Here is a 27,734-nt window from a genome sequence, read left to right as displayed (position 1 = left end):
TGTGACATTAAAATAAATAAAATGTACTCTATCCAGTGATTTTAACGTATTAACAAGGAATATTGAAAAATTTCTCTTAATAATATGTACAATAAGTAATTTCTTTAATTGCAAGTCGATATTTCCAGAAACGATTTCCTGCCTGTTTTTAGTAAATATACGTGCACCTTTAGAAATTCTCTAGGTAACGATAAACAAGTATTTTTAACTGATGATGTTTTGGGAAGCAACTACTCTGCAGGCTATATGCCCTGTCCACCACTGAGTTACACTGTCAATATCAAGTAAACTTCAGTAACCGACATAGTATTACTTTGTTACCATCTACTGTCGTAGATCCCTTTGTAAGATATGTATAACCCACACGGTATATGTTATACCTTAAATGCCATTGCCACTCAGTCTCTACTGATATAAAATATTACTTTGCCTAATGCCTACTGAGGTAGGTCACTTTGCGAGATCTAGCCTATACGGTATGTCATCTTAAATGTTATAGCTATTCAATGCCTACTGGCACAAAAGATTAGTTTGTACCTACTGCAAGAATGACCTACTAGGCGAAATAAAATAATTCAGAAAGTATCTCTGTTTCCCAGTAGATACAAAGTAATGCTTTATGCTAGTAGGTGTCATGTAACAATGCAGGTTATATCTCACAGAGCGATCTACACCAGTAGATGTAAAGTAATACTTTGTGACAATAGGTACTGAGTAGCAATAATATTTAAGATATGACATCATTCAGTTAAACTCAAAAAAATAATGTTGAGGCAAATTTTTAAAATTATAAAAAGTTATTATTTTGTAGATTGTACTTAAATTCATAATTCGGTAGTCATTTGTTATTTTTTACGTTGTACATGGGACTAAATATCGTATATGAAAATATCGGCAAGCAAACTTGTACAATAATTCGTGCAACAAAATTCAATAACTACTGTTCACTGGATTGGGCTCACTGTACATTAAATTGCCTCCTACAGCTACAATTCCCGAATCTCCACTACTGTTCAACCCCGCCGACCCGGTAACTCCCAAAAGTCCTGCGCCCTCACTATTTAATCCCGAATCACTACCTCTGTTGTTTTGCCCCAAAATGCCCGCTAATCCACTATTATGAAGCCGTACGATTCCCCCACCACCACTGTTATGCCTAACCTGTCCGGTGTGTACTAACACGTGATTCGTTAAAGACTGTTTTCTATTGAACTGTTTCCCGCAATGTTGACACTGGAACGGTTTCTCTCCCGTGTGAATTAAGAGGTGATCCCGCAACGTGGTCCCGCGTACGAATTGCTTACCGCACTGGCTGCACTCAAACGGTTTTACCCCCGTGTGCATTAACTTGTGTCGTTCAAGGTGGTAGTTCGATAAGAACCCTTTTCCGCAAAACGTGCATGAATAGGGCTTCTCCCCCGAATGCCTCCTCATGTGATAACTCAAGTGGCTGGATTGCGTGAACATTTTTTGACAAATCGAACATTTATGCGATTTAACGCCGGTGTGCGTCAATAGGTGGGTTTTTAAGGTGTCTTTTGTGATATAACGTTTGCCGCACTCTTTACACTCGAAGGGCTTCACTCCAGTGTGGCTTAAAATGTGGCGATCCAAACCGTTTTTCCTCGTGTAATTTTTACCACAATAACAACATAAGAATCGTCTCTTTCCTTTCAACTGACGACCTTTGATAAATTCCGGTTCTTCCTCATCACATGCTTCTTTTTTTTTCTTGGTTCTTTTTTCTTTTTTGGTTCTTTTAAGATAATCAATAATATTTGGAACACTTGAAGTTTCCACGTTATACTGTTTTGGTCGACACATTGCAATTTCTCTATAATGATCGTTTAAACTTTGCGGGTCGGGAAAATTTTCACTGCAATTTGCACAACTTACTGGACCCTCGACATTATTTGTTTCATCATAGTTTGGCTCTACAATAAATTCTTGTTTAATGTTGAATTCACAGTAGCTATCATTATCCCGTTCATTTTTCAAATCATCAGGATCGTCACACGGTTCATTATCATGGTCATTGTCACAATAATCTGTCTGTTCTGCCACACTTTTTTCGTATTCTTGTAGTATTATTTCCCTAAGCGTTTGGTCATTCTTTTCACAAGTAGTTATGAATGTAGAAATGTCTTCGAGTTGTTTAACGCAGCTATCACATATACTTTCCGGTAACTTATCTTCTTCCTTAACCTGAAACCATTTCTCAGCATTATTATAAACAGAAGTGCTAATTTTTCTAAGATTTAATATAGAAGTAAAAACATTTGATAGAAAACTTACATTTATGTTAGTTATAGTATTCAAAACCTGTAAGTTTTTTATTTTTATAATAGGCTGAAAGACTCCGAAACTCAAACAAAGACGGCAAATTTTCGGAAAATCTTGAAATAAAATTTGGTTCATCCTTAATGTAAATAAAATATACTTAAAATTTGTAAACAAACCTCAAAATGGAGGTTATAAATTTTGTATCGTCACGTTGGCAATATTGAATGTTGAATGTTGGCACTGTTGGCAGTCTTACGAGTAAATATACAGGGTGTTTTCCAAAATGTTATAAGAAGTGTTTCAAACCCTGTGCTCAATTTTATAATTATACTTTAGCTTCACCAACTTTCGAGATTTTCGATGTCTTTCTTTAACGGAAACATTTGCATGAAAACCGACCAATAGTGTCCGGTGTCGTCTTTAGATGAGCACTTTAATTTTTTGACCATTTTCATGGACAGATTTATCGATTTTCTCAAAAAATTTTAGGACAATAACGGCCCTGACCAATCTAAAAGTGATTTCAGTTCAGCTCCTCCAGTTTTCGAAATTTTTTATTTTTTTTCTCGACTGAAACATTAGGCAACCAAACTTACAATGGTGACAATAATACATATAAGTTAGGCAACGAAACTTACAATATAACAATAGTTAATTACGTTACATTATTATAATACAAGAAAAAGTTGAGACAAAACAGTCTTTAGATGAGCACTTTAATTATTTGACAATTATAATAGTCCGCGGCGTTTTTCAAAAAGTTTTAGGAATGCTTAGGACTCAAAAACACGGGCGTAGTAGGGGTGTGCATGGCCAACCCCAGGAAGCCCGGTGCCCACCCGAGAAAAAAAAATCGTCTATTACATCGACATAGATTTTGTGGAATTAATAGTTTTTACATTTGACCCTATACTGATTATAATATTACCAATCTAATTAGTTTCTAAAATTAGAATTTACCTAGAAAATTGCTCCCTATTTTTGAAAAAAATCTTTCTATATAGAAACGGCTATTTTTAGACCATATAAGGGATCATAAAGAAGCTACTGGGAAAAAAAAAACTCCGGGGGAAAGGTTTGAGGAAAAACTTCAGGTAAATGCTCAGGGTGAAAAGTCCAGGAAAAGAATCCGAGGAAAAAGTCCGAGAAAAAAGTCCGGTCGAAAACTCTGGGAAAAAACCCAGAAAAAAAACTGCGGGGAAAACTCCGGGGGCAACCTCCGGGAAAAAAGTCCGGGGAAAACCCCCAGTGCTTCATAACTGTTAAGAAAGCAAAAATAAGTCAAAAATGGTCCGTTTTTAGAATAAAATAGGAGTAGGTCATATGTTGCTTGTAAGCTTATAATATGACGGCTGAATTGAAAATTATACAGAGGTTTGGTTTTTTACTAGCATTGTCATATGCTTTATTGTACAAATTTTGGCCAGCGGTTTCACCCTCAATTTGGAATGAAGTACAAGTATAAAAACAATTAATTAATGGCTTTAATGACGGGCCACTGTTAAAAAAGGGTTGTTTGGACTAATGATTTCAACTAATTGACCAAAATTTCGAGGATCTTCCATTTTATTTATTTGCCTATTTAATATTCAGGTATTATAAATTGTTTCAACTTAACTACAGGCAAGTTAAATTAAAAAGACAAAAAAAAACTATAAATAAATCCAACACATATGTAAAACAATGTAATAAATAGTATAAAAACACGAAATGATTGTTTACAAAATTAGACGGTACCTATTAATATTGGCTCATTATGTTTTGACTGACATTTTTATTTTTGGGTGGTCTGATATTTGTATGATTCCGATGAACGTGTCGCCTCAGATTGCTTGCGTCATGAAACCCCTTATTACAATACGAACAAATGAACGGTGTTTCACCAGTGTGCTGCCTTAAATGCACCTTCAACGTACTGCTGTAGGCGAAAGCCTTCCCGCAGTAAGTACACAAAAAAGGCTTTTCTCCGCTATGAATCCGCAAGTGTTCCTTAAGATGGTTAGATTGGATGAAAGTTTTCTCACATCCCGTACATTTGTAAGGCTTTTCTCCCGTATGGGTCAAAATATGATTGTTTAACCCGCTCTTCTGGTAGAACTGCTTTTCGCAATGGGAACACTGGTACGGTTTTATACCCGTATGAGTTCTAGTATGGACCTCTAAGTAAGCCTTCATCGTAAACTTTTTATCACAAAAACTGCACTCGAAATTTCTTTCATTCGTGTGTGTTAATATGTGGTTGTCCAAGCAGGATTTCTGATGAAAGGCTTTTTCACACTGGTTACATTGAAACACTTTCTCTCGTGTATGTGTTAGAAGGTGTCTTTTAAGATCGTTACTTTGACCAAAGTGTTTCCCGCAGTCTTTGCATTCGTAAGGTTTTATTCCGGTATGTGTCCGGATGTGCCTCTCCAAGTGAGAATTCTTGATAAAATTTTTTCCACATATGTTGCACAGGAATTTCTTGTGTTCTCGTTTGTGTTTATGCGTTCTAGTGTGATTGGCGAAAGCGGATTTTCCATAAAACGTTTTATTGCATATTTCACATTTTACTGGGTTTGCTTTGTTCTTTATTTTTCTAAGGGCTCTCCTTAATTGCTTTTTTGACTCGGGACTGTCACTGTCTGATTGCACCTCTTCTCTTCTATTTAACTTAGTATTAGTTTTGATTGTTTCTTCTTCCTCCTCACACTTTACATAATCTGGATCAAACTTGTCTTCTACGTCACTATCTGCATCCGACGAATCAACATACTTATTCTTTCTTTCCAAGTATACACTTTTTAATGTTGCTTCGTTTATTCTACACTTATGAATAAAATTTTCGAAATCTTTCAATTGCACTAAACAGATTTCGCAGATGTTATGGGGCAGTTTTTCTTCAATTTCCTCCTGAAAATATATAAGAATGGATAAGATATAGCAATTTTTTAATCATGATTAGTATTCATTTACAAATAGACATACTTCTGAATTATTTATTATAGCTTTAAAAAGTTCTAATAATTTCATTTCAAAAGGTTGTACATCGTTGTAGAGTAAACAAACTCTACAGATTACTGGAAAGTCTTCATAGGCTACGTGGATATTTGTTTCTTTATTTGCCATAACAGTGCAACAGACACATTAAATATTTTTTGTTATCTTTTCTTGGATAGGACGGTATTTAAATGTTTTGAATTTTTGTAAATATTATTGAAATAATAATCATTTTTATAGGTTACATTAAACTGACAAGTGACAACCACATGACAGCACAACGTAGCCTATGTTTATCATAGATAATAGAGGACAAGAGGGACTTCCGACTTATACATTTTGATATAGGTCACAGTTTTAGAAGTTAAGCAGTTCGCGACCAGGGGGCAGAGCGATCGATGTCGTTAGATTTAAGAAAATATGTCTCAAAAAACGGCAAATTGTTACTCAAACTATTAAATCTGGATCTTGACGGTCGAGAAACGCCATAATTTGTGGGCCTTACTTTGACCACAGACAAAATAACTAGGCAAAACATTGTTTGTGCTTTGACTGATAGCATAGTTTACATTAGTTTCATAAGCTTATGAAATCAATATATACATGTCATGCATTGGTTTTATATTAACTGAACATTTCATTTTAACTCGTAAGTAATATTTTTTTTGGACCGAGATACATATTACTCCAATGGAACATAAAAGTTGTGGAAATAATGTGAATAACTAATATAAAAAAAAAAACACCATTCAAAATAAATTGCCATTTATATTTCTATTGAGATTATTGAAGAATATTGTCAAAAGAATTTAAACATGTTCAAATATAAAAATGATAAAAACTGAGAATTTTTCTCTTAGATTAAATTAATGTTATAATTAAATTTGAATAAATTGACCAAGTACAGCATTAAATGTTCTTGTTTATATATATATATATATATAAAAACTTGAAATTTAATTTTTATAGCATTATAGATAGAATTATTGTGTAATAACTGTTCAAAATATGTAAAAACTAATTAGTTACGCAAAAATATTGAAAAAGCAAATACGCATTTCAAGCAATAGCGATTTTGTTTGCCACAAAATGCCAGTTCAATTTGGTGGTCTATCAATATACAGGTATTTTAATTTTTTAAATTCAAATTTAGATTTTTTCTTCTTAAAGCAAGACCCAGCATTAAAAAAACATTGTGTTTTCAATAAATTCATATACTTTATTCAAACAACTAAAACTTGCATGTAAAGTTGTACATGTACAATATTTACATCAGTACAGATTTTGTCGCATCTGCAACCTCATTATCTTTCTTGATCTCTACGACGGAGTGCACACGTTTTATGTGCCGCTTTAAATTAGTGGAGTCGTGGAAACCCTTGTTACAAATCATACAAACATAAGGTTTCTCTCCCGTATGATTCCTCATGATGTGACGTTTCAAGCTGCTCGAATTATTGTACCCTTTGCTGCAGTGCGAACAAACGAACGGGGTTTCCCCCGTATGAATCCGAGTGTGCACTTTTAACGTTCCGCTTGCGGTGAAGGCCTTCCCGCATATCGTACACAGATAAGGCTTTTCCCCAGTGTGAGAGTTCATGTGGGTTTTGAAGTGGGTACATTGTCTGAATGATTTCTTGCAAATGTTGCACTCGTAATTGACCGGCCGCCTTATTCCCGTGTGGGCGGTCATGTGAGTGTCCAGCGAGCCTTTTGTGTAATATTGCTTGCCGCAGTGTTGGCATTGGAATAGTTTCTCGCCGGTGTGCGTTAGGACGTGGCGTTTTAGGTCTCCGTCCTGTTTGAACGTTTTACTGCACAGTTTGCAGACGTACGGCCTTTCCCCTGAAAGTAAAACCTGCTTGAGGCCTTCGCATGAATTAAAGAAATATATACTTTTGGAGATAGTACGTTAGATTATGTTTATTATATTGTGTTTAAATTAATACTGATCTTAAGACGATAGTTAAAAAAATAAGTAACTTTACATGTTTGATGTACTGTTGCTTGCTATTTATTTCAAAAGTACCAAAATTGAATTGTTTGTTGTATACCTGTATGTATCCTAATATGCCTCTCCAGGTGGGAGTTTTTCTGGAAATTTTTATTGCAAAACGTACACACGAACTTCTTCTTCTCGACTGTATGAATTCTCATATGTGTACCAAACCCGTGTTTGTGAAGTATTTTGTTACAAATTTTACATTCCCTTTTATCTGAATCTGCGTTTCTGTCGTCGTTCTCGTCTTCTTGTTTAACATCTTCGATTTCAAAGTGTTTCACTTCCTTATGTTTTTTGAGACTTGTCGAGCTGCGGTAGCCCTTATTGCATATTGGACACACAAAAGGAGTTTCACCTAACAACCCAAATTTTACAATTTTACTAGGGTTAATGTAGATATGACGTTACCTGTGTGGAGGCGAGTATGAACGGTTAAGCTGCTAACATAAGGAAAACGTTTGTCGCAATATGTGCAAGAATAAGGTTTTTCCCCGGTGTGAGTTTTCATATGACTGCTCAGTGCCGAGTGAGAGGTTAGAACTCTGTCACATTGAGTACAGCTGTATTTAAGGTCAGTGTCCAGAAGCATTTTTACTCTGTTATGAATCTTTCTGTGCTTATTTCTTGAAAATGCCCTCTTGAACCCTAAAGGCATATGTGTTTCATGTACATGTAAAAATAATAAGCAACACTCACCTTTCCCACAAATATCACAATTATAGGACCTTATGGTACTGTGAATCAGACGATGCCTTTGCAATGATTGTCTAAATCTAAACTTCATACTGCAGAATGAACAAGTGAACGATTTTGTTTCCGTATGGGTCTTTATGTGTACTACTAATTCTCTTTTGGTACAGAATCCTTTCCCACAATTTGCACAGTGAAAATGTTTTAATACAGAATCATTAAAATTAACCTGTACATTTTTTGTATCACTTTCAAATTTAATGTCTTTGGCACCGGCAAATGAATCTTCATTTTCAAGTTTTATTGGACGATCGTCATACGAGTGAGAGTCTGATTCATAATCGGGTATATCGTAGCTAAAGCTACCTTGTTTGGATTTCTCTAAAATTGACACTAAAAATATATCGATTTCTTTACATTTTTCTATAAAAGATGCCACACTTTTCAACTCGATCACACATGTTTCACATATATTTTTAGGAAGATTATCATCTTGTTTTATCTGCAAAATATTAAATCGAATAAAACATATTTTGGGTTCAAACTCAGCTTACCTGAATATTAGTAACTTTTACATATAAATCTAAGGATTCTATTGAAGTTACTTTAGATTCATTGGATAATAGACAGATCCGACATATTCTTGAAAAATCGTGAATTGAAATATTCATATATTTATTATTCATTATTGTAATTTTTAATTTTGTTCAGCTTTTAAATTTTAATATAAACATAAACAGACATCTGTTGTTTAAGGTTATGTTTTCAAATGGTCTTCTTCTCCTTCTAAAAGTGTACGAGACGGTGATAGTTATAATGTTATGTGCCTTTTTTGAACTACCAAACCGGATGCTGAATTATGAATTGTATCTACTTTCTACTTTTGTTTGTTACTACCGACATAGCTTCCTCTAACCTCTAATATAACCTTACCGTATTGTAAATTCATATTATTCATATTTAAAATTAAATTAATATTTTATTAGCAATGAGTTTCGATGGCTACAAAGATGTAATAAACGAGGGAGACACAGTTATTCTTTACTTAACAATAACTCAAGTATACTCTGTAAAAGCAGAAGGGAAAACGTTGAACAAAAAGGGAAATCTTGTAGAAAACGTGTTTCAAACACCATACGGTGCCTTAAAATGTGGAGAATTGGTAGGGAAGTACTATGGCTCAAAAATATCTTTGAGCAAAGGTTGGGGTTACGTGCTCCAACCTACACCAGAGTTGTGGACTATTACTCTCCCTCATAGGACACAAATTATCTACACGCCTGATATAAGTATGATAATTCTTCAGTTAGAGTTGTGTCCTGGTAGTATCGTCGTCGAAAGTGGAACGGGAAGTGGTTCTCTATCCCATGCTTTAATCAGGGCAGTAAAACCACACGGACATTTGTATACATTTGACTTCCATCAAACCCGTTCGGAAACTGCCCAAGAAGAATTCAAAGACCACGGATTAGGGAGTTACGTCACTGTTGGTCACAAAGATGTATGTGAACATGGGTTTGGCGATGATTTATCTGGCAAAGCGGATGCAGTATTCTTGGATTTACCTCATCCTTGGTTAGCGATACCTCATGCCTTGAAAGTCCTGAAAGAAAATGGAGGAAGGCTTTGTTCTTTCTCCCCGTGTATCGAACAAGTACAGAAAAGTTGCTTGATGCTGCTAAAGTTAGGGTTTCAAGAAATACAAACGACGGAGGTGCTGCAAACGCAATATGCCGTTCAACAGAGACACCTACCTGTAATTAATCTCGATTTCCTTAAGAGCGAAAAAGATGGTAGTGAAAGTGAGAAGAAGGAAAGGGAGGTACAGAAAGTGGTGACGATGGTTCCTCCCCCGAGTCTGCCGGGACATACTGGGTACTTAACATTCGCAACTTTGCCTCCTGTGTGGGCGAGAAGTTTGCAAATTAGCTTGAATCAAAACGATATGAACGAAGCAGAATGAGTTTTTAAAATAAGTTCCAAATGTTTTTTTTTTCTACTGTACATGTACTAATAAATATTTTAGAATTATAAGACAGAATTTTCAGTGCTAAATATCTCGAAATCTGGAGTCAAATTTTTATAGTCAGATCATTTGAGGGTTAAACTCCAAATCTTCCACAATTTGATTTTGTCGGCATATTTTGAACATAAAATTATACTTTCGACATTATGGTTAGTATATTCCATGTTAAAAAGTACAGAATGCTAAAAAAATGTAAATATCAGAAAATTTACAAAACTAATACCATATTTGAAAAGCAAATCAGTTGAATACTGCCTGAAAAAGTCCAGAATTGTACCGAAAGAGGAAATTGAGAGATTTTTACAAGAAGCACCTGATAATAGATTTCTGCTAGAAAACATAATTGAAATTAATATAAATCGATCGATTTTACAAATTTTTTTTTGTGTTGCTTTGAGAAGAGATGAGTTACTAAAGATAACGTTTGATGATATAGAAGACAAAGATTCAATTTTTATAAGAATTCCTGATTCCAAAACTTATACTCCGAGATGTTTTGTGATTTTAAGTCGAGACCAAATATATTTTAACATAAATAATAATAAATAAATATAAAAACTTAGGAACTTTCGGAAAAATGACAAATTATTTTTATATTTGTTTTATGTACTAGAACGAAAAAGACTGGCGTTCTAGAACATAAAAGTATTTTGCAGATAGGTTACAAAAAGACTCACTTTGTTGACTGAAAATTGAACGAAAATGTCAACTTTTGACGACAGTTTTCGAAAAATTTTATTTACATGGCCCCCTTCATCTGTTTTTGTTAATTTGTACATCTTATTCAGTCTGTCTCCTAAAAAAGTTGCAAACCATAACTAAGTCATTTATAGTCTGATTTTAAAAAACAAAAAATTATATGAAATGGCTTTAAATTCACTATAGAGTGAGCCTATTGGGGCATATTTATTATTATTATTATTTTTGAAAAGCGATAGTCAACTTTTTTTTCAAATGGCAATATTTGTTTTTTTTTTATTTATTATTATTCAGAATTCAACGATGTATATAAAGTCTACTTTTGTGAAACGCGTATTACAGGAAAAGCGTGAAAATATTAGTCAGTACCGCAATATTAGGGCCCGGTCGCTTAATTGACATCAAACATGTTTTGACTAATCATGTATGCCTGGAAAACAAAAAATAATACTACAAAGCAAGTAAATGTCATTTTAGCGTTCGTGTGCCAGTTTTTTATGCATTATACTATTTTTGTGTCATTTGCAGTAGGTTATTTATTGAAATAAGCCCAACAGCCCAAAATATGGGCTGTTGGGGTTAGGTATACTTTCGGTGTAATAAAAATCTTGGTGCAGGAGTCCGCCTTTACAGAAAACTATTTCTTCACAGAGAAATTCCAGAACCACGTAGATTTGTAAGATTTGAAGAAAATTTGAAAAACTATGGAGCTTTTAAGAAACCAAAGCGAGAAGAACACCAATTTAATGAAAATATCGAATTCAATGTTCTTAACGTTGAAGAAAACCCAAAAACTTCCATTCGGGAAATTTCTAATAATAGAGAAGTGTACATGCAGTATTCAAAAAGCACAAATTCAAGCCATAAATTCCTCAAAAAGTACATGCAATAGAGGACGGCTATAATTTGTTTCTTTAGTTGTTTTGTGTTTAATTAATGTTATTTTGTGTTGAACTTTGTATAATGGTTAATGTATTTAATTAAATTGTTTTTTTTTTAATTGATATTCGTTGTATTGTTTCTTTTCTATTAACTACAAAATTCTCTTTTGAGTTTTATTTGCTTGTTGCTTTATTTGTACTATTTTTTGTTTTCCATGGCACAAATGATTAGTTAAAATACATGCGACTAATATTTTGTCGTCTTTTCTGTAATAAATGATTTACAAAAGTAAAGTTCATATACATCGTTGGATTCAGAAAATAAATCTGCACAATAATAAATAACAAAAAACTATATTGCCATTTGAAAAAAAAAGTTGACAATCGCTTTTCAAAAAAAAAAAAAAAAATTGTAAATGAGCTCTAATAGGCTCGCTTTACAGTGTATATAGAGCCATTTCATTAAATTTTTTGATTTTTAAAATCAGACTATAAATAAATAACGGTGTTATGGCTTGCGGCGTTTTTTAGGAGACAGCCTGTATAACAAAAGTGAAGCATTTCTAGACACATCTTTATACGACTTTGTGATTTTCGACACAGCATCCACCACCAAATATTGCCCAAAGATTTTAATTACCTTATTCATGCAACGGATCTTCGTGAAGAAATATCTAAATACTTTTTCTTACATAAGTAGTTAACACAATTAAAAAAATTGTTGAGTTTTGAAAATATGGCATTTATTTAGTGTAATTCATAAAGATTGCACATATAAACAATTAAATGCAAAATAATTTGTACACGTAATTTGGTACGATATATGTAGATATAAAAACAATTTTTTTCAAATCCCTAAATATACAAATACACATAAAATACTGCTACATCTTTGGCAAGAATAAAGTAGAATACAAAAGAAAAAAAAAAGATTTTAATGCTGATCATATACTTACCAACTACTTAAAGGCTAAATTGAAGAACACAATTAATAAAATTTGAAGGTGATATGCTTTGAACAAATTTAATGATTTTTTACTTTCTACGGCTACAGAAGTGTTAAGTCACTAAAATTATATAGCACATTTACATACATCTATTTACGACTATGCGAAATACTGCACAGCAATCAGCTGGGTATTGTATGGGCAGTACTTTCACCCGTTAGTGTGTCGGTTAGATAAGTTATTTTCAGGTTGCGGGCTATGTGCTGTTTCTCTGTTGGACTGTTTACACTCCAGGCGATAACACGCACACCCTTCTTTCGCCAGTTCAGTATGGCTTCCCTAAAGAAATATTAACATTCACATATTATTAAGAATAAAAATACTACACTCTTACGCCCAAATAGTAGGCAGAACGGTCATAAATAAATCGAACCGGAATTTTTATCATTTCTTAATCTGAGAAAATAATTTTGTGGATTCTCTGCATAAAAATTGTAATGTGTCGTTCGTTCCTGCTCATAAAAGATTTACTGCGAGTGTCGCCATCTAGTATTTTCACTACTAAGTTTAACTGGTTGTGTAATAATTATATAAATACCTCAACGTTTTTAGTCAGTTCTTTTAAATATCACAAACAATGTTATATGAAATTGTTATAAACGATACTCACCCACTAAGAGCGTCCTTATGTAGCAAAATAACCGAAAGTCCTAATATATAATACGTTAATCGAGATAAAGCCCAGTAGTTCAAAATATCGCAGAAACACAACCAAAAATGTTTGTACCACATGTTCGCCCTTCGTTCGCCTTTGCCTTCCGGATACTTGTAACTGTGGTATGCAAAAACGTTCGGTCTCCACGCAAGGCAACATACTATTTTCGGGTTACCCCTTCTTACCTGAAGCAAAATAATCATTCAAACACCCCGAGTTATACCACTTAAAAGTACTCACCAAGTATATTATGTTCGGGAAAAACGATGTTACTGCAGCTCTCGATATTAGATCCGGGTTGTTAGTAAACAAGTCCAGAATCACTTTAACCATCTAAAAACAAAAAACAAACAAAAATAATCTTGTAGATAACAGAAATATGCAAGATCGTGCGTTATCTTTAACCCAGTTTGCCTTCATAGATAAATTTAATCACACGCTACAATATTTTCAAACATAGTAAATAGCAAGAAAATAAAGGCCGGCTTATGGGTAAAACAAATTATCTTTAAATAAAACATTAATATGTTCTTTATAACTGAATCTACAGAATTATAATATATCTTTACCTTAGTATTGTTATCTTTAATATCAATAAACATCCTTTGTCCACACGCTAGCATTTGCGCAACTGCTTGATCTAATGTTGGTATGTTAGTATTGGTAAATCTGTCCCTAATAAAAGAAGTGATGAAGATGCGTTACAAGTTTAAGGCGAAAATGACATGCACTTGAAATATATAATGCAAGGAAGCCGACAATTTTACAATAAGTATGCTGTAATGTTGCATAATATTGTATTTGAAGGGTTATCTTAAACACAATAGCTTAAAAAAAGTGATTCTGCGCATGTACAAAGAGTAACAAAACTTACTTATAGGGATGCTTTACAGATATATCTATATTCTGCAAATCCTCCCACGCGGTTTGACTTATGACTACGTTCATATCAGCCATTCTCTCCAATGTTTTGTCATGAAATACTATAGGAATTCCATCTTTTGTTAAGGTGACGTCAAATTCTATAGCGTTACATCCCTTCTCGTTACACTAAAAATAAGTAAACAAAGCATGTATGTAAACTACCTTACCAGGATTGTAAAGAGTTTCGTACCAATCTAAAGGCTTCTAGGCTGTTCTCGGGGGCATCCAATCCCGCTCCCCTATGAGCCACCGTTCTCATCACATAATCGGCAGCTTCATTTTCCAAATGTGGCTCTTTGCCTAAAACTGCTTCTGCTGCATTATCGCCTGGGGGTGGAATACTACAGAAGTGTATGGCCAATGCTATAAGGCAAGTAAATATTATTGTAAATGGTACAATGCTACAAAATATTTCGATAATTAGAAACCAAGTGCCGTACGTTGCGTATAATATTGTAAATATACTCGGAATTAGTCTTAAAAAGTCGGTATTCATTTTTAAATATAACACTATTTGATTTTAGTCTCCCATTAACTGTTTTTTGTAATTATTTTTCATGTAAACCGCACTCAAACTGTCAAAGCATGTGATAATAATCATAAATCACAAATCGGAAGTGACAACTGACAATTGACATAAAGATGGGATTACAAAATATAATATTCATGGAGACTAGATATAGGTATAGCCTCCATGATAATATTCTTGGGGATAAGTAACTGAATTATAATTCCTCTAATTCAGTGGTAAAGAGAAAGTACAGCGCCAGCTAACGGCTTCTTGGAATTTTTTGTAGCAACGATGTGCACGAAAATTTATAGATGGCGCTATAATCAGAGATACACAGATATTTGATTTTCAATCATCCATTAATATATTGAAATAAAAATAAACTAATGCAAACATTCTAGAATGTTATGTTGTATGCATAAATTTGATACATATAGTTTTACTCTATAAGTATTTATATTTATATGTAAATATTTTATGGAAGTATTTATTTAAAAAAGTAATTGCTTTTTATGCATACCCTATGTGGGTAAGTACTAAGTATAAACATTTTTTAAATTAGTTTTTACAGTATAAATGCATTATCATTACTAATTTTAAATTTATCGCCTAATTCTATTACAAAAAGAGAGCCATCTATCAACTTCATCAACTCAAACACATAATTCCACTCCAGGAGAACAACAGATGGCTCTGGTTGTCGCATTTTAGCATTGATAATATTTTATAGAGAACGATAGCCTCTTATTTGTTTTCTCTACGGCCATCTAGGGCTGTCATGTAACTAGTCCAAACATTCCGTTCCAATAAGCTGCACGTTTTGTTGTTAAGGAGTACAATTAGAACTAAATATTTTTTATTATTGCTTTTATTATTAAACCTCATGAAAACAATTGGTTAATAATTCCTTCGATACGGTTTGGCATGAAGGCCTACTGATGAAAATGCTCACCAACCAATATCCCATATCCTTTACCAAACTCATAAAATCCTACCTACACGCATCCAAATCCAAGATTCCCTTTCCACCACCCGTCCCATGGAGGCCGGTGTCCCCCAGGGCACCGTCCTGTCTCCACACCTATACACCATTTACAACTCCGACATCCCACATCCCCCCAACACCAACATATACTTATACGCCGACGACCTGACAATCACATCCCAATCCGTAGATCCTAGATATTCCGTCTCCCTCCTCCAAAACTCCTTAGACCAACTTGAAACCTGGTGCAACAGGTAGAAAGTCAAAATTAATCCCAACAAAAGTTCGGCTATCCTTTTTACCAAACGAAAAATCCCACAAAACCTCGACAGACTGACACTATCCCAGGAACCTATCTCCTGGAATCGACAAACACGATACCTGGGCGTGACGATGGACCAGCGTCTCACGTGGAAACCGCACATCGTGGAGACGGTGGCGCGAGCGAAGACCACCAGGGCTAGGCTCTATCCCTTACTCAAAGGTGGAAACACCCTCAGTTTAAGGAATAAGCGAACGCTTATCAAGGTGGTACTTCAACTGCAGCTAACCTACGCCTCCACGGCGTGGGGTCACGCGGCAAAAAGCCACTTAAAGTCATTACAGGCTGTGGAAAACATAGCCCTCCGCACGGCCACCGACGCGCCCTGGTACGTAAGAAACACTGACATATTACGAGACTTACAATACACAAACGCTACACAGACAATAAGACAAAACGCGGAGAAACGATTTGACGTAGCCGCTAGACATGACAATCCCCTCCTCAGGCAAGCCGTTGACTACGTACCCGACGTGACCGACAAACACAAAAGACCTAGACACCAACTTTTTGACCCTGGGTGACCACCCCAATGACCCCCCCCCCCCTGCCCGCTAACCTTTTCTGTTTCAGAGACAGCCAGGATCAAGAAACGAAGACAACGACACACACACACACATACACACCCCCCATACCCTCCTTACCCCTCCCCTCCCGCGCTAGCCTAAGGGCCACCTTAGCAAAGCGCATCCCAGGCTGCATAGCCGCACTACCCTACCCAACCATACCACACATAAACATGACACTACCCCCGGGGTTTACACAGACGAGCCGGCGAAGCAAGAAGAGCGCCAGAAGAAAGGGCCCTAGCCGGCGGGGCCCAGCCAGGACAAAAGGAGGTCCCACAAAGCGCCTACACCGGCCGCATTTGCGGTCGGGGTAGACGACGGATGGGGCCCACCTACGAAGGCTGTCCAGGCCTACACGAGATGAGGCAGGATAAAGAGGGATAATCCCCCTCGATCCCAAATCATTGAGGCCAATTTCTAGCCATAGAATAATGGCGGCGGTTAATAATTATATTGACTGTAATTGGTAGGTACATTACAATTATTTTCGTATAGCACTTTTAACTGCTATTATCTTGTTTCGATTTCTGCTTTCCACATAGAACTTCACACAATTCTCAAATAGTAGAAATATTATTTCGATAACACTTATGAAACTGATTCCAAGGAACAAAGCCACGGTGCCACCAATTGAAACTGAAAATTTTCTTGTAAGTAGGTATTAGGAATCACAAATCTACTTATACCAATTAAATCCTCAAAACCAAAAAGAACATCCCGTCGGTATTTTGTTGTGGGAGGTAACAAACCCCAGCGAAATGTTATTCTTTGGTCAAAATATCCGTGTTCCCTAAAAAATAATTATATAAGGAGTTTTAACCGTTTGTATCCTAAATGTAAAACATTACGTAAACAGTACAAGAAACAATAGTAGTACCATTTAGTGTATTTTGGGTTCTGGGGTAAATAAATGATCATGTCGCAAGGTTGAGGACATTTACAACCGATTTGAGATGGAGGTTCAGTTATGTTATCAGCATATTTCGACAAACAAAGTAGGCCATTTATGTCACATACTTTTCCGGCTGAAATAAATATTAATTTAATATCAGCTTTGTTTAGATATATTAGAGTTAGGCAACCAGTTAAATTTAGGAATGAAACCACCAGATGGCGGCTCCCCCACAAAATCTCCGAGGACAAATGAGATTTTTCAGGAGAGTCGCCATCTATTTTCTAATCTAGGTTTAACTATATATTATATACAAACTAGGATATCAGTGTAAAATTAATGAATACACTTTGTTATATTTATATTTATCGCAATAAATATATCTTTTAGATAAACTCTTGTTTAAAAGTAGTCAAAAAAATTACCTAGAAAGTGGTAGAAAAAGGGTTTGCACCCGCATAATTCCAGAGCCAGCTTATAGCGACACATTACGTAGCAGATACTAGTACTGTAAAAAGGGACTTCGTCCGTCAACGGTTCGTCGTCAAACCTACAGCTTCGTTGTGAGGGTGATAGGTATCTTAAATCAGGCGAAGCTACAGTTTCAATCATTCTGTAGTTTATTTCTAACTCTTCGCTTTCTTCGAGCTCGTGGTAGGAACCAACGCTGATGTGGACTATATCCAGGTATGAATGCAGGTAATACTTAAATTTAAATAAAATATGTCAACAAAGTATATAGAATGTAACGTTGTTACATTTAAAAGAATCGCATGAAGCTGATTGTGAGTGGCAGAGAGTGAAGCTGCTATGGAAAATAGTTTCACAAAAAGAGATTGCTTTTGGATGACTATGTTATTTATTCCTAGATATTATGCAAAATTCCCTATTTCTCTAATTTTAAGTGTTTTGCCATAGATATAGGGAAAAATCTAGCATCAATGGAATACATGCCGCAATTTATCGCCATTGTGGCGACACAACATACTCCAATGGCTGCCAAATATTTCAAATGGAGACTGGCGATTTTTAAAATAATTGACTTGAATTTCTGTTTCGTATCTGCGTTAAAAAATATTTTCTTTATGTCTGAATTTCAAGGATTATTACAAAATGTTCAGCTCTAAAAAAAATTAACGTGGTGTCTAATGTGATAAAACGACTCAAACTTATAATATGTGTTGATTTCCAATCAAGACATTTAAAGGGGGCTATAAAAAACCTTATTTAATGTGACAAGGATGGGACACTTTTTATTGTCTATAACTGTACATCATTTAAAATACCTTTAAAGAAAGGCTAGGATCAGAATCGTAACGAGCATAGCACAAACCATTCAGGTAATGACAACGCAATGTTTCAACGTAGCTACCAGGCTTAATTTCCTCAGGATTATCTGAATAAGCTCTGAAAATGTATTTTTTTAGTCAAAGAACGATTCTACGAAAGTAGTTTGATACCTCAACGAAAGGAATTCGGCAAATTTCGAATTGATCGTGAAACATATCCCCAATTCTGTTAGAATTATCTGCCAGTCGGTTTCATGTTCCGTGTGAAACGTTACCAAGGTGCCAGATAGCTCAGGATGCACCTAAAAATGGCTTGAGTTATATACAGGGTGTCCCGAAATTAATGCGACAAAGAGCAAGAGTAGATTCCTAACGATAAAATAATGCGATGTAGCCAAACTTTTCTTGGTCCAAAAGTTGAAGTTAAGTTAAAAAGATAACGGAAAAGAGCGAATTCCCGAGCAGCTTTTGCCCGACTGTTTTGCACGTCCTATACTTTGTTAGTTGTAAAGGGCTACTTAATTTTAACTTTTTGAAAATTTTCTTTTTCGATACGTATCTTTGGATCAATTAGTAGCTATGTCTAGGATATTAACTTTTAATATTAACGTTTAGTAATTAAACAATTAGTTGAAAGAAAACGAACGAAATAAATTAACAAATATCTGGAGCAATAATTTCACGGTCAATCGAATCGGTCTTTGGCGCACATGTCGGTCATTGGATTGACTGTGTTTTTCATACATTTCATCAACATCAATCGCTTTTTGCTATAATAATGCAAATACTCAATTTTCGAAAACTGATATTTCCGCGTTCATCTTTATTTCAAAGTTAACAAATAGGTGAAAAATGACTTACCTTAAATTGTAGGTAATTTAATTGCCTATAACAAATAACTAATTTTTCGATAGGTCGTCTTCGTCTATATAGACGTTACAAAAGGTCAATACAAAATATATGCTTGGTGGATAAAAATTGGCCAGAACATTTCTCGCACTCAATGTGTGAAACTTTTAATAGAAAAATATTATTCCTTTAGCTTTTTTACACGAATTGGGCACACTAGTTTTATATCGCGAAATTTAATGAAAATTTTCAAAAGATTTTGAATTTCAAATTTTAATTTTGACATCCTGCAACTTTTGAATTAAGGTTACATAGTACTATTTTCCCCTCAAATACAACTCTCGCTCTGTCCCAGGACACCCTGTATAATTATTGCAAAATACGTCTCTATTACCTTAACTACCAGTTCTACCATATCTACGTCCTGTAGAGTTTTATCGTCCTTGTAAATCTCAAATGAGTTCAGAGTATGGTATGTCGTGTTAGCGACTGTTCTTGCAAAATTTAAATAATATTCATAGTTGGGGTTGTCAGGCGTAACTCCCCATTTCCTGTAAAATAGTTGAATTTACATACATTTTACCATTAATGGTTTTTAACAATAATTGACATTAGTTTAAAACGTAAAGAGGTCGTTTCCTCCCACCGCAAAGAATATTACACTTCTTTAGGTTATAACAATAATGTAATATAAAAAAATCGAATCGCTGCGATAACACGTTTAAATGATATAACATTTCAAATCGAAGATTTAATTGTTATCACATTTATATTACTCAAAGTTACAGAATAAAATAATAAGGATGTATTTAATTACTTCTTAATATACTTTTCCGCTTTATCCTCATCCAGCTTGTCATTGAAACACCCCGTAGCGGCAGGAAAAGGATTTTCCCAATTTCTGTAGTCCTTTTGTAAGGACACCACTGTGGGGTTGGCAGAATATCGCGTCCAATTCGAGAGGGCTAAGTAAATCGCTCCTCCTGCCGCAATGTAAACTATAATTAACCAGAAAACCCTGAAATCGATGTGAATGTTATTAACTGTAAGAAAAAAGTAAAACATTCTGAGTAAAAATTAATTTTGACCTTTCTACGATATGAAGCTTTGGCATTCCTACGATATTCATTCCATGAACTGTCGTTTGTTTCGAAATATTTTCGTACAGTCGCCACAACCTTTCCATATTTCTTTGTTTTGCCATTTTCACCATTTCCTCGCACAGAAATGTTTGAAATGACTTGTTATTCTTTGTATAGGTATATTTGCAGTTGTATTATATTCCATTAGTAAAATTGTGATCAATTTGTTGATAAGTATAAATGATATTCGCCTTTTATTCGATAGGACTAATGGTTCTAGTATCTATATGGAGGTAAAAGAATTCATTCAATTTTTTGTTCTGCATCTAATTGCAGTAATATACCACATCCAGAGCTACATTTATTAACTTTTTTTTTATTTTCAGTACATCTGCTCTGGCCCATTCTTTATTTTTTAATTTGCGATTTAGCAGATTATACAGGGTATTACCTAACGAATGTTACATATTTCAGGGGTATAATCTAGATCCCAAAATGGTATCGATTTAACCAAATTTGCTTAAACGAAAAATGTCGCAAAGAAAGTTATAGAGTATTAAAGTTTATTTTTTTATTTCTTGTCTTCTCCTTAACTCAGAACCCAGTTAGCCGATTTGAACAAAATTTCCTGTTGCTTTGTTTTTCTTCATGAAGTATGCAGTGATTATGTTCCTATTAGGATAAATCATACAGGACGTTCATTTTATTACAATCCTTTGTGAATATTGATAGGAAAACAGTTATAAAGAATTGCTCAATAAAGTAATTAAAAGCCTCATTAAGATCTCTAATCAGATATAAATTATGCCGTTTCATATTATCTAGCGCTTCTACAAAGTTGGTAATGAAAGTTTCATTGAATTTACGTTTATAAGTAGTAACATTGTTTTGTTCTAAGTTATCCAGCCGATACAAATCGAAAAAATCAGATCAGTTGCCAGAAATTAAATTATCAAGAACACAAATCAAGCCGTCATTCCCAAAATTGATGAAAATATTGAGAATAGTCGAAATAGCCTTCCCTTGCACTCAAGTGGGCCACTTAACAACGTGACTCATGTTCAACCAGAAAACAATTGAACTAAGACAGTGAAATATCTATATGAGTCACAGCTATAGTCCCCGCATACTATGACTTACTTTATTTGTACAAATACTACTCAAAATAATCATTAAGTTTCTCATAGAAAATATTTCGATTTGCAGAAGGCTACCTCAAAAAAGTAATCCAAAAATAAACAATTAAAAGGTTTTAGTCGAATTAATAGTAAAAAATAAACATATAGACAAGGCGAAAACCTCGCATTCGTGGAAGAGATTTTCCGACTCGATTTTTTACATATTCAGATTCGTGAGATGTTCCTTATCATGAATCAAGATGATGCCGGCCGGATATCTGGTGCCCATTTATTTAAACAAACTTTTTTTTAAACAAATTGTAGACATTTTTTTTAGGTTTTTTGGCGCATTATAAACAAAAAAGTTCCTATGCACTATGCCACTAAAATTGATAGTTTTAAAGTTATAAACAAGTTAAGTTGCTAAAAATGCGAAAATGACGATTTTCAACGACCGATTTCCGTGTTAAAAATTGTTATTTTTTATGTTGTCAAGTACCTAAATTAAAGTTTAAACATATCCCTACAAGATGCTGTGAGTTTTTGGGACTCACATTATTCTAAAGCCTTGTTTTTTAATTGTTAATAAAGCGCTATGATCAACGTCTTTTCCGTTGATAATAATTTGCCACATCTCAAACTGAGGATACACCCACCACCATTGTAACAATTTTTTTATTTAAACATCTCTTTCTCTTTGGAAACTGATATCTAAACAACTTCGAAGACAAGCTATTAATTNCATTCCCAAAATTGATGAAAATATTGAGAATAGTCGAAATAGCCTTCCCTTGCACTCAAGTGGGCCACTTAACAACGTGACTCATGTTCAACCAGAAAACAATTGAACTAAGACAGTGAAATATCTATATGAGTCACAGCTATAGTCCCCGCATACTATGACTTACTTTATTTGTACAAATACTACTCAAAATAATCATTAAGTTTCTCATAGAAAATATTTCGATTTGCAGAAGGCTACCTCAAAAAAGTAATCCAAAAATAAACAATTAAAAGGTTTTTGTCGAATTAATAGTAAAAAATAAACATATAGACAAGGCGAAAACCTCGCATTCGTGGGAAAAGTTTTCCGACTCAATTTTTTTGCATATTCAGATTTGTGAGATGTTCCTGAGGCTACACCCACCACCATTGTAACAATTTTTTTTATTTAAACATCTCTTTCTCTTTGGAAACTGATATCTAAACAACTTCGAAGACAAGCTATTAATTAATAATTAATAATGTCACAGGCAATAATTGCTCTGAGAAAAATAATGTTATATACCACAATATATGTATACGTTTCATAAATAACAATCAAAATTGCAGTTCGTTTACAATTCGTTTTTTTTTTCAATGCTAGTTTACGAAAAAGTAATAACGTGTTACTTGGATATTGTGGGTGTAATTGAATGCTGGGAAGCGCTTTAGACCGCAGAGTATTTGTTTTCTACAATATCATTATTAATTAATAGCTTGTTTTTGAAATAATTGCTTTTTAGCTTACCTAGACGTTATTATTAACGATTTTTGACCTTTTACAGTACAGTAAAAATTCAGAAGCTCATATTAAAATGTATAATTAAGAAAAAAACATGTGCAAGCAGATCTTCTTGGGGATCGTTGAAGCAGTTTTTCTTGGTCTCTGTATCCTTTATTGACATCATCTCTATAATTCTAGACAATTGCGCGTAGCGATNAAGGCGAAAACCTCGCATTCGTGGGAGAAATTTTCCGACTCAATTTTTTTGCATATTCAGATTTGTGAGATGTTCCTGAGGCTACACCCACCACCATTGTAACAATTTTTTTTATTTAAACATCTCTTTCTCTTTGGAAACTGATATCTAAACAACTTCGAAGACAAGCTATTAATTAATAATTAATAATGTCACAGGAAATAATTGCTCTGAGAAAAAATTATGTTATATACCACAATATATGTATACGTTTCATAAATAAAAATCAAAATTGCAGTTTACAATTCGTTTTTTTTTCCAATGCTAGTTTACGATAAAGTAATAACGTGTTACTTGGATATTGTGGGTGTAATTGAATGCTGGGAAGGGCTTTAGACCGCAGAGTATTTGTTTTCTACAATATCATTATTAATTAATAGCTTGTTTTTGAAATAATTGCTTTTTAGCTTACCTAGACGTTATTATTAACGATTTTTGACCTTTTACAGTACAGTAAAAATTCAGAAGCTCATATTAAAATGTATAATTAAGAAAAAAACATGTGCAAGCAGATATTCTTGGGGATCGTTGAAGCAGTTTTTCTTGGTCTCTGTATCCTTTATTGACATCATCTCTATAATTCTAGACAATTGCGCGTAGCGATTGTTAAACGATTTGTTCAAGTGTACACTTCAAAATTTATAGAATCATGCCACTTCATGTGAGTACCTATTTAAAAAGTTTCATTGAAAATTGTCAATAGAGATTGCTCATTTGTTAACCACCATTTGTGAATCTACAATAACAGAAGCGATTATAGAACTGTTTTCACTTTTTGAGGATCTTCATCACTTCCAGTCGATTGATTAATGTTTTCTTATTCTTTTCCTCTTGATTAAGTTTAAAACTTTGTCTTGGGAGACCCTCCTTCTATTTTTGGTGACTCGAAGTTGGTTGGGCAGTATCAAGTCCTAATAATTTAATTATAATTTTATGTAATTGTCCAATTGAAAGTTGATATGTTGTAATTAAAGATATGATTTGAAGTCTCAATTTCAACATCATAAAAAAAATCTTCCACTCCGTCGATAGTACTTTAAGATCACATGATAATATTACTGATAACAATTTTTCAAGACATACGGTAATTACTATAGTTGAAGTGGTATACAGTAAATTAATAAATTATGTTAATACCACAATATGTTTTATTTATTTCTCCAATGATTGTATTGTTACTAAAACAATAGCTTGTACAACTTGTTGATAGTATTTAAATCCACAATTAGCAAGCAGTCATCGAAATGAACGTAGTTTATAACTTCATCGTTTTTCTTATCAATGAAAATTAAAAATTAAGACGCATAAAAAAATAAAACAACTATCATGATTTTATCTTGAGACTTGAATTTCACACACGCACTATCTACATTTCGTAAATTAATATTATTTTTTATCTGATATTTGGTAACTCTGTCTATATTGCCACATAGGAATTTAAAAAAAAACACATAATACGTAAATTCAGCTTACTTATCTTTGAGGATTGAAAAAAAAAGTAAAATTCTAACTAGCAATAGGTAGATTTAAGAACAACGCATATGAAAGAATTTTTCTTATTCTTAATGCTTCTATACAAATACTTTTTCTTTGATGCATAAAGTGTAGAAATTAAAATATATTAAATTCCAATTTTTTCATAGATTGATTTTAGATCTAGATCAGTTTGTTTGGTTTGTCGTCAATTGTTTGTTATGGGTTTTCGTGGAATTGGAACTATTTGACCCTGGATGACACTTAAAAAGGATAAAAGCTATTTCTTCACCTTCTAACATATTTTGATCCTGATAACGAGACTTTTTCCATTCTATGGTAATGTTTCGAATTGTCCAAATAGATTTATCTCTCAAAAACATCTATTGACCTTAGGATAATAGGAGCAGCACCAAAATATAAATTTGGGAAATCCGTTATTCTTGCAGTCATCATTGTGTTGTTCGAGAGGTAAGAAAAAAATAGTTCTTTCTGTTCAATTTCAAGTCAAGAGAAAATTCGTTTTGTACTTTTTAAGTATGTATCTGCATCTATGATAATTTAAAAGCACAACTGCATCGCATTGTTGATTTTATGGTTTTTATTTTTTTAGAAAAATCATAATGAGGTTTCTAATTATCCTGACTTCCCTGGTTTTGGCAATTAACGCCGCAACTGACAAGGAGTTGTGGTTGGAATTCAAAGTATGTACCTACTTATAACAATCCAGTTCTATATATTACAATTTTTGCATTTACTCACAGAAAACTCATGGGAAAGACTATAGAAACATAAGGGAAGAGCAAGTCCGATTCTCGGTTTTCCAACAGAACCTACGAAGTATCGAAGAACATAACGAGAAGTACCACAAGGGCGAAAAAAGTTATTATCTAGGAGTGACACAATATTCCGATTTATCCAAGGAAGAATTCCTCTCAATGTTGAACTACAGCAGAGTGGCAAAACCCTCTGAAGATAAACCAGGCCTCTCGCACCAAGTAGCCGACGTAGTAGTTCCCACTGAGGTGAATTGGGTGACCCAGGGAGCCGTGACGGAGGTGAAGAATCAAGGAAACTGTGGCTCGTGCTGGGCTTTCAGTACCGTAAGTACACATAGAATACTGAACTCTACGATTTCTTTCTAGTTGTTGACCAGAATTCCTTTAACCTTTTGATTAGGCTTCACAGCTGTGATAATGCCTTCTTTACATAGCTTCCAATTACTTCCAAACTATAGATTTTGCATTGCTTAGTTAGGATTGCTTCTACTACCTTTCCTGCAATTTTGATTCAGTAGGTCGATCATCAACTATTTCGAATGCCTCTTTAACAACTCCTTGACCTATAACTGTCTCTACCATCACTTTTGTGACGTATCCTTCACCCATTCCACCTATTACCACCTGAGTGTCTTGAACACCGCCGTGGGAAGATTCCAAACCCCTGTAGACTTACAGATGAGCCTGGTGAAGGATTATTTGAATTGGCAACAGTCGAAAAATTGTTCCCGTTTATGCATTTCACTATTTTTTTCAGACTGGTGCCTTAGAAGGAGCCTACGCCATCAAATACGGCACCAAGGTGTCCCTCAGCGAGCAAAACCTTATGGACTGCTCCATAAGATACGGCAACTCAGGGTGTAACGGTGGAGTGATGCAGTTTGCTTACACCTACGTTCGAGACTACGGAATTGAACAGGAATTCGACTATCCCTATTCGGGATATCTGGGAGCCTGCAGGTTTTCCAATTCGCTTAGCGTCTTGAAGGTTTGGCAGTACATGTCTATACCAGCTGGCGACGAAATAGCCTTACAGAATGCAGTCGGTAAGTGTGGATTTGTGCCGTATGAGCGAAATAACTGAAAAGTTTGATAGGATTATATATTATTTCCACTAGAATGAAGAAGAATGACCACATTAAAAATAAATCAACATCTATTTTACTTAAATTACATAACACACAACTTGAAGTTTATGTATTTAGGTTATCTACCTCCGCAGACATATGAGATATCAATATATATCAGTTGTTTCATCTTCATACTCATTGATAACCTCAATGTAAAAAAATTGGTTCAAGTTCATTAAAATTTTAAAAACTGATTGATTTGTACCGATTTTTTTCAGCTACCGCTGGACCTGTGTCGGTAGCGGTAAACGCTGACTACTTCCAGCAGTACGCTGGAGGTATTTTCAGCGAACCCTATTGCACAGGCGACCTCAACCACGGAGTCCTGGTGGTCGGATACGGAGAAGAGTACGGAAGTACCTACTGGTTGGTAAAGAATTCTTGGGGACCGTCTTGGGGAGAGGGTGGATATATTAAGATAGCTAAAAATAGTGGGAATGAATGTGGAATAGCTACCGACGCCACGTATCCAATTTTGCGCTGATTTTTTGAAATTTTGTTGTATTTATTTGTAAATGTTAGATATGTGTTTAGAAAAATAAAATTAGTTTAGAAAACACATTAATAATAGTTTTTTTGCTCGACTTATTTACTAAAAATACTGGATTAATTATTATTAAACAATTGCAGAATGAAACAGACATTATACAGTGGAAGAGTCAAATAGAATAAATTCAGTATTTCAATGGAAAGAGAATGGAAATACCTTACAAATGAGGTATCATAACCCCACTAAAAAATTTAGGGGTTGCAATTGACACTCGTTAATAAAAAACAAGAATAAGAGAGGCCCTAAATTAGAGCCTTGTGGAACAACTGAGGAGGGAGAAAATGAATTATGACCATA

At 34.3% G+C, this 27,734-nt stretch overlaps 5 protein-coding genes and 1 pseudogene across 5 annotated transcripts; 2 read left to right on the top strand and 4 right to left on the bottom strand.

Moving 5' to 3' along the window:
- Positions 1–13: 13 nt before the first annotated feature.
- Positions 14–2,453, bottom strand: LOC108915210 (gastrula zinc finger protein XlCGF28.1-like). The gene is made up of 2 exons (XM_018721188.1): positions 2,296–2,453; positions 14–2,205 (listed from the first exon to the last, which is right to left on the bottom strand). The coding sequence occupies exons 1-2, from the start codon at positions 2,416–2,418 to the stop codon at positions 931–933; spliced, it is 1,398 nt and encodes a 465-aa protein (XP_018576704.1). The 5' UTR covers positions 2,419–2,453; the 3' UTR covers positions 14–930.
- A 1,502-nt stretch (positions 2,454–3,955) lies between these two features.
- Positions 3,956–8,680, bottom strand: LOC108915192 (zinc finger protein 91-like). The gene is made up of 7 exons (XM_018721165.2): positions 8,509–8,680; positions 7,961–8,456; positions 7,673–7,909; positions 7,317–7,619; positions 6,534–7,107; positions 5,251–5,410; positions 3,956–5,175 (listed from the first exon to the last, which is right to left on the bottom strand). Exons 1-7 carry the CDS (start codon positions 8,638–8,640, stop codon positions 4,024–4,026), a joined length of 3,054 nt encoding a protein of 1,017 aa, XP_018576681.1. The 5' UTR covers positions 8,641–8,680; the 3' UTR covers positions 3,956–4,023.
- Positions 8,681–8,843: 163 nt separating this feature from the next.
- Positions 8,844–9,988, top strand: LOC108915197 (tRNA (adenine(58)-N(1))-methyltransferase catalytic subunit TRMT61A). Its single transcript, XM_018721171.1, has 2 exons — positions 8,844–8,881; positions 8,927–9,988. Exon 2 carries the CDS (start codon positions 8,943–8,945, stop codon positions 9,915–9,917), a length of 975 nt encoding a protein of 324 aa, XP_018576687.1. The 5' UTR covers positions 8,844–8,881; positions 8,927–8,942; the 3' UTR covers positions 9,918–9,988.
- Positions 9,989–12,295: 2,307 nt separating this feature from the next.
- LOC108915195 (glycerophosphodiester phosphodiesterase 1) lies at positions 12,296–14,793 on the bottom strand. The gene is made up of 6 exons (XM_018721169.2): positions 14,337–14,793; positions 14,097–14,272; positions 13,792–13,897; positions 13,463–13,555; positions 13,178–13,407; positions 12,296–12,846 (listed from the first exon to the last, which is right to left on the bottom strand). The coding sequence occupies exons 1-6, from the start codon at positions 14,640–14,642 to the stop codon at positions 12,690–12,692; spliced, it is 1,068 nt and encodes a 355-aa protein (XP_018576685.1). The 5' UTR covers positions 14,643–14,793; the 3' UTR covers positions 12,296–12,689.
- Positions 14,794–17,090: 2,297 nt separating this feature from the next.
- LOC108915190 lies at positions 17,091–20,767 on the bottom strand (annotated as a pseudogene).
- A 4,607-nt stretch (positions 20,768–25,374) lies between these two features.
- Positions 25,375–27,448, top strand: LOC108915196 (cathepsin L-like proteinase). The gene is made up of 5 exons (XM_018721170.2): positions 25,375–25,449; positions 25,592–25,682; positions 25,743–26,081; positions 26,515–26,803; positions 27,106–27,448. Exons 2-5 carry the CDS (start codon positions 25,602–25,604, stop codon positions 27,369–27,371), a joined length of 975 nt encoding a protein of 324 aa, XP_018576686.1. The 5' UTR covers positions 25,375–25,449; positions 25,592–25,601; the 3' UTR covers positions 27,372–27,448.
- Positions 27,449–27,734: the final 286 nt, after the last annotated feature.

Source organism: Anoplophora glabripennis, unplaced genomic scaffold (genome assembly GCF_000390285.2).
Source record: "Anoplophora glabripennis isolate ALB-LARVAE unplaced genomic scaffold, Agla_2.0 scaffold941, whole genome shotgun sequence".
In the NCBI taxonomy this organism is placed as follows: domain Eukaryota; kingdom Metazoa; phylum Arthropoda; class Insecta; order Coleoptera; family Cerambycidae; genus Anoplophora; species Anoplophora glabripennis.
Note: the sequence above shows the minus strand (reverse complement) of the source record. Positions and strands in the feature narration are given on the sequence as shown.

Excerpts from the sequence above, each read along its gene's own strand:
- LOC108915210 (XM_018721188.1), bottom strand. The coding sequence starts at position 2,418 with ATGAACCAAATTTTATTTCAAGATTTTCCGAAAATTTGCCGTCTTTGT. Across the intron at positions 2,206-2,295 it reads ATACTATAACTAACATAAAT|GTTAAGGAAGAAGATAAGTT; the intron begins GTAAGTTTTCTA and ends AAATGGTTTCAG.
- LOC108915192 (XM_018721165.2), bottom strand. The coding sequence starts at position 8,640 with ATGAATAATAAATATATGAATATTTCAATTCACGATTTTTCAAGAATA. Across the intron at positions 7,910-7,960 it reads TTGTGATATTTGTGGGAAAG|GGTTCAAGAGGGCATTTTCA; the intron begins GTGAGTGTTGCT and ends ATATGCCTTTAG. Across the intron at positions 7,108-7,316 it reads GCATATTAGGATACATACAG|GGGAAAGGCCGTACGTCTGC; the intron begins GTATACAACAAA and ends TTTTACTTTCAG.
- LOC108915197 (XM_018721171.1), top strand. The coding sequence starts at position 8,943 with ATGAGTTTCGATGGCTACAAAGATGTAATAAACGAGGGAGACACAGTT.
- LOC108915195 (XM_018721169.2), bottom strand. The coding sequence starts at position 14,642 with ATGAATACCGACTTTTTAAGACTAATTCCGAGTATATTTACAATATTA. Across the intron at positions 13,898-14,096 it reads TCTGTAAAGCATCCCTATAA|GGACAGATTTACCAATACTA; the intron begins GTAAGTTTTGTT and ends TTCTTTTATTAG. Across the intron at positions 13,408-13,462 it reads TCCCGAACATAATATACTTG|GTAAGAAGGGGTAACCCGAA; the intron begins GTGAGTACTTTT and ends ATTTTGCTTCAG.
- LOC108915196 (XM_018721170.2), top strand. The coding sequence starts at position 25,602 with ATGAGGTTTCTAATTATCCTGACTTCCCTGGTTTTGGCAATTAACGCC. Across the intron at positions 25,683-25,742 it reads AGTTGTGGTTGGAATTCAAA|AAAACTCATGGGAAAGACTA; the intron begins GTATGTACCTAC and ends ATTTACTCACAG. Across the intron at positions 26,082-26,514 it reads CGTGCTGGGCTTTCAGTACC|ACTGGTGCCTTAGAAGGAGC; the intron begins GTAAGTACACAT and ends TATTTTTTTCAG.